The following is a 5,983-nucleotide window of genomic DNA, read 5'->3' as shown; positions in this document are numbered from 1 at the left end:
ACCCTAGCCCGGCTGGGAACCGGAGGAAGATCGGCGAGGGGAAGAGTTAATCTCAACGGCGGCTCATGGAGTCGCTGAGAGGAAACAAAAACCCTAACAGGAGGGGACGGAAATTACCTATGTTCAGAATTCAGGTGATGCTGACTGCTGAGAGGCGGCCATTGCTTGAGAGTTGAGAGGGCCTAATTCACCGCATTCCTATCAGCCCCAGAAGGCCGTTGCTTGGGAGGGCCTAATTCTTGAGCGGGCCATTTCTGGTGAACTGTTTATGGCCCAAGAGCTAGTGTTACTTTTTTTTAGGAGGAAAACTAGTGTTACTTGGGCAACTCGTCGGCTCAAAAAAGAAAAAAACTAGTGTTACTTGGGCAACTCGTCGGCTCAAAAAAAAAAAAACTTGGGCAACTCGCAGCTTCAAAGGCAGACCCTGTTTGGTTTTTAAAGGATCTGCCCTGATCCGACGAACGGCGCCGATATTCGCTTCATTTTGATGGTGGAAAGTGTAATTGTGCGGCTGCTGCTCCGCCTCCGTAGTCCAAACACGACCAAGTTTAATCATACAGCAATCAGCAGAGCCGATGGTCCGACCCGACCGCCGGAAATGGAGACGCACAAGTGGTGTGGTGGTGGTAGAAAGCGGTCTAAACAAGTGACCAAGCCCGCCGATGCCAATTGAAAAACTGACCAGGGCATCTATCGATCTACTCTATCTACAAATCAATCCACGTTGGGATGAGGGCGCCATTCCGGTCGATCACAGAGCTGGGCCCAGCGTCCCATACCCAGACAGCGATTGACGCGAGCTCGAACGAAATTACTCTCCCAACCCCCGCTATGGCGATGCGCTAACCATGCATCACCATTACAGTTCATATTACAACCCTCAAAAATGAATTTCTCTACAGGCTTAGGGCTCCTTTGATTCAAAGGAATTATTTAGAATTTTTGAAGGATTGAAACCCTTAGAAATTTTTCTTATATCGGCCCTTTGATTTATAGGATTGGATTCCATAAAAATTTATCCTATGAAATCTTTTGTACTATATTTTATAGAAAATCTAACATCCACTTCAATCTTTTTTTATAATTTCTTTGTTTTTTATGTGGCATCAAACACTCTTTGCTAATCCTATAGGATTCAAGCTGACATGCCACTGCAATTATACCTTTTCTATTCCTACATTTTTTAAATCCTGTGAATCCAAGAGGCCCTTAGCTTCAGTTCGTGATTCTCGAATGACATGCAGGAAATCGCCTTTTATTCATACCAGGCTTTGGATCAGGCGCTCACATCTCACGTGTTAAGTGTGTATATAGTGCAATCTGTCGTCTCATCACAGTTTGGTACTACTAGCATTTCTGAAGCTACTTCTGCAGTGTGCTCACCGAGACGCACCTGAAATTCAGACTCTGTTTGCGTTTCTGAAGGTGCTTTTGCAGTGTATTCACAGTTTCTGAAGGTGCTTTTGCACACCTGAAATTCAGACTCTGTTCTGAACTGTGGCGAGGGCAAAAGGGCGAATTCGACCTCGCGATCTCCGCCACCGCCACCGCGCGGCGCCCACAGGTCTCACCGGTCACCACCGGTGGTTTCCGTCTTACCACCACCACCACACCCCACCTACCCCCGCTCCCGCAGCCAACCCCGCGCCCTCCCCCGTCTTCTAATTCCAAACCCAGCTAAACCCCGCACCAAACACCGCAGCCCAACCAACCCCCAACCCGAGCGTAGCGAGGGACACAGCCGCGCGGGTGGAAGGGGAGGTTCCCGGCCATGGATTTCCTACAGGGGCAGAGCGTCGAGACCATGGTGGCCGTCGCCGTCGCGGTCGTCGCCGTCGCCGTGGGCGGCGCGCTCCTCCTCCGCCGATCCAAGAGGCCCAAGGGTATGTATATATGTATGTATGGTTGCGCGTATGTTCGGCAGATACATGCGTGCTTACATGATATTGCCTGTGATTCGTATCCTGGTTGGCCCGAATCCGGCAGCTTCCAATTAGTTCTCGCTGAGAGGCCGTGGAGACGAGGTCGCCAATTCGGCCATTGTGCTGTGAAAATTGCTGAATTCGGTTTGTGAGCTGGTGCTTTTTGGTGGTGACAGACACTACCTGCTGGGCTTGGTCTGGGCAGTGGCCATTTGCGGTGTCGATGCTGCTCGCTATATGGAGATGATAAACCAATGAAGTGTTTGTTTTCCTTACTAAACTGAACCAGCCAAGTATTGTTCGTGTTCAGACAAGTCTGTTGAACGACTAGAAGATATGAGCCGTACTTCAGTGAACCCCAGTGGCAGAGTGCCGTGGTTATTTTTACTGCCGGCTCCATTTCAGGAGGCCCAAGCGGAGCGGAGCTGTGCTGCTAGCAGATTTTCCCAGTGTGTCTTGGTTGATTTAGTCTTACCATGTTATCATCAGTATTCACTATACTTGAAAAGAATTATTGCCTGGCTACAGGATCTAAGCAAAGGAATCCATTTGACCTGCCTAGTGGCTAAACCTGTTACGCCTGTTGTGAGATTATGGAGTTAGATGTGCTACTGATGAGAGTTAAATAACTTGGCACCTACTATTCTGCAACATCTTTTTTTGTTTTGTTTGTCATGGGTAGTTCTGTCGAATCTTTTTAAGTAATTGCCTGTGGAATTTCACACCTCATTCTAGCATTCATTACTTCTTTCATTCTTTGTTTCATTAACCAAATAAAAAAATTGCTCGAGCATTCTTTCTGCTATTGGAGGGTAATATGCTGTAGCTTAATGTCATTCTTCGTGCTCTTTTTGTCCCCATCAGGCTGCTTGGATCCTGAGAACTTCAAGAAGTTTAAACTTGTGGAAAAGACACAAATAAGCCATAATGTTGCCAAATTCCGATTTGCTCTTCCAACCCCTACCTCTGTGTTAGGCCTTCCAATTGGTCAACATATCAGTTGCAGGTTTGAATTATGTGCTGCTTCTGAGTTCTGAAGTTTGCTTTTATAATGTACTCCCTCCGATCCAAATTAATTGGGCTGTGTCAATTAATTCGGATCGGAGGGAGTACTTCTTCTAAATTTTAAATCATGTTAATGTTCCCTCCTTTTATTCAGGGGTCAAGATGCTACCGGTGAAGAAGTAATCAAGCCTTACACACCTACTACATTGGATTCTGATCTAGGAAATTTTCAGCTTGTTATAAAGGTATGTGTTCATTTCTTTATACTACAATAATATTGGTCAACAATCTTATATTTTTGCTCCACATGATTGTGTGTTCAGCTGTAGTTTCTTCACCTTTTCTTTTTTTAATATTTCCTTTTCCCCAAAATGCAGATGTACCCTCAAGGAAGAATGTCGCATCACTTCCGTGAAATGAAAGTTGGTGATTATATGTCTGTGAAGGGACCTAAGGTAACACTCTTTTTTATCATGAGCAACCTGTGTTAGGTTCATAAGAAATAGCTGCTTGCTAAGCCTGAAAATTTCCTTTTGCTCTGGTTTAGCCAGCACAGGGTGTCGTTTTTTATAGTCCACATTCACAATGCATGCTTATTTGCCATCTAATTATAAGTTTAACATGGGTTGTTCTCTGATCTAGGGTCGTTTCAAGTACCAAGTAGGACAAGTGAGAGCTTTCGGAATGCTGGCTGGTGGATCTGGCATTACTCCGATGTTCCAAGTAAAAAGAAGTTCAAAGTTCTATATTACAGTCAATGATGCTACAAACCGGTTTCTTTGGTCTCCACTAACAATCTTTTTTCTGTTCTCACAGGTTGCAAGGGCAATTCTTGAGAACCCTAATGACAAAACGAAGGTTCATCTAGTCTATGCAAATGTCACACCTGAAGACATTCTTCTGAAGGTGGAATCACCGTCCTCTTTTCTGTAGAAACCCTTTTTTGGTTTTCGTGCAGTTATCTGATACAGAAACCATATCCAAGACATATATACTTTGCAACTCTTGACCCATTAGACCGGAGTTACTGTGAGCATATATGACACATTTGACTAGAACTTTATAAGGTTGTTATCACTTATCAGCGATGTATCTACTCCGTATAGTTGTTGATGATATAACACTTGGATGCCAAGTATTGTTTTCCCTTATTCCCTTTAGGATATTTTAGTGTAAAATATCTAGAATGTCCAAGGTGATTCAGAACTTGCGCACAACTTGTACTACGGTAAAAGGGAACTAGTCACACAGTAATTTGTAATTGGAACTTACATACAACTTCCCTGGCTTCCTTTTTTATTATAAATATTAAACCATCTATAACTGAATACATGAATTACAAAGTTACTCAAATCATGAAAGCAGCATGGGCTTGAGCCAAGGGATGTTCTTGTATGATGGACGCACTTCACTAGTGCTGTGCTATTTTGCTTGGTACCGACTTTATAGGTCTGTTTAATCTGTGCAGGAAGAGCTGGACAGCCTGGCCGAAGAATATCCTGACCGCTTCAAGATCTTCTACGTGTTGAATCAGGTTCACCCTATGTTCTTATGTTTTAACTAGATGTGCATATCAAATCAGTACACTGCATTTATTATGCGGAAGCACGTCAGTAGTTCTGTTCGGAAACAATGGATCCAGGACTTTTCCATTTATTGGGAACTACTAGTATAAGTAGGTGCAGAATTTCTGTTATGACTCACAGCAACAACATGGGGCAGGCTGTTGATCGTTGAACACATGGTAACGTAGTGCTGCTAGATAATTGCAGGACAGAGCTGTATGCATAATACCGGTCACAAGATAGGTTTTGAATAGTGTTGGACTACTTAAAATAATTGAAGGGGAGCCTTGGCGCAGTGGTAAAGCTGCTGCCTTGTTAGCCAGCCGTGGAAACAGCCTCTTACAGAAATGTAGGGAAAGGCTGCGTACAATAGACCCAAAGTGGTCGGACCCATCCCCAGACCCTGCACAAGCGGGAGCTACATGCACCCGTCTGCCCTTTTTTTATGTGCTAAATATATTTTGATTGGATGAATACCATGTTCTTTAATAAATCCGCATTATGAATTTGTCTTTTATCTGCTAAAAACAACTGTGCGCTCTCATTGCCCCTAGTCCAATGGTACAGAGTTACATCCAGAGTCACAACTTCCATTGCACTATAAAGGCATTTGCAACAGAATCTCATACTGTCGTTTGCATTTGCAGCCTCCTGAAGTCTGGAATGGTGGTGTTGGGTTTGTGTCCCAGGACATGATCAAGACCCACTGTCCAGCACCTGCTGAGGATATTCAGGTAAAGTAAAACTCAAGTGTTCATTCCTTGCAAGTTGCAACTACGTTTACAAGAAAGCACAAGTGGTCATTTTCCAGGAAACTCCAATCTGTATCGCCTCTCCGAGATAACGCGGTTTTTCTTTGTTATATTCCAGATCTTGAGATGCGGCCCTCCTCCGATGAACAAGGCGATGGCTGCGCACCTCGAGGAGCTCGGATACACAAAGGAGATGCAGTTCCAGTTCTAAGTTTCCGGAGTACAGAAAAATAAGCCCCCCACGCTCTACATTATCCAGCATGGGGACTGTCCGACCCCTCTTGATATCTTACAGAAGCAATGCATTTTTAGTCTTGTAGTACCTCCATTTTCGTGGCCAAATGTTAGCTGCACACCTTGGCAGAGGCCCAAATTTCTTTCGACTCCACTTTTATCATTATTGGTTTGAAACATGAGCATTGGATGGGTCCATTCGAGCGAAAGAAATCGTGGCATCACCTTTTTTTTGGGCGAACAACATCACTCATTGGTAAAAGTTTGTATTTTTTTTCCCAACGAATAAGTAGGGTGGTGCCTTCTGAGCTGCGTAGCTCGTGGTGTTTAACATGCTAGGGCGTATGGTATCTCTGTGGATACGTACGTAGAGATCAAAGACAACAGAAATAGTTGAATCATCAATTTGGTGCTGTCGAGCATTTGGTTCGGCCTGGAGGATCAATTGAAGCTCGAACTTGGAAAACACTATATGGGCTACAGATGTTGCAGCAAAAGAAAAAAA

The 5,983-nt window shown here is 44.2% G+C and overlaps 1 protein-coding gene across 1 annotated transcript; it reads left to right on the top strand.

Annotated features, from left to right (window-relative positions):
• The first annotated feature begins 1,554 nt into the window (after positions 1 to 1,554).
• Positions 1,555 to 5,727, top strand: LOC123062399 (NADH--cytochrome b5 reductase 1). The gene is made up of 9 exons (XM_044485889.1): positions 1,555 to 1,883; positions 2,787 to 2,928; positions 3,082 to 3,172; positions 3,305 to 3,382; positions 3,570 to 3,650; positions 3,744 to 3,833; positions 4,396 to 4,461; positions 5,140 to 5,226; positions 5,363 to 5,727. The coding sequence occupies exons 1-9, from the start codon at positions 1,772 to 1,774 to the stop codon at positions 5,453 to 5,455; spliced, it is 840 nt and encodes a 279-aa protein (XP_044341824.1). The 5' UTR covers positions 1,555 to 1,771; the 3' UTR covers positions 5,456 to 5,727.
• Positions 5,728 to 5,983: the final 256 nt, after the last annotated feature.

This window comes from Triticum aestivum, chromosome 3A (genome assembly GCF_018294505.1).
Source record: "Triticum aestivum cultivar Chinese Spring chromosome 3A, IWGSC CS RefSeq v2.1, whole genome shotgun sequence".
Taxonomy (NCBI): domain Eukaryota; kingdom Viridiplantae; phylum Streptophyta; class Magnoliopsida; order Poales; family Poaceae; genus Triticum; species Triticum aestivum.
The sequence above is the reverse complement of the archived record's forward strand: the minus strand, read 5'-3'. Positions and strand labels throughout refer to the sequence as shown.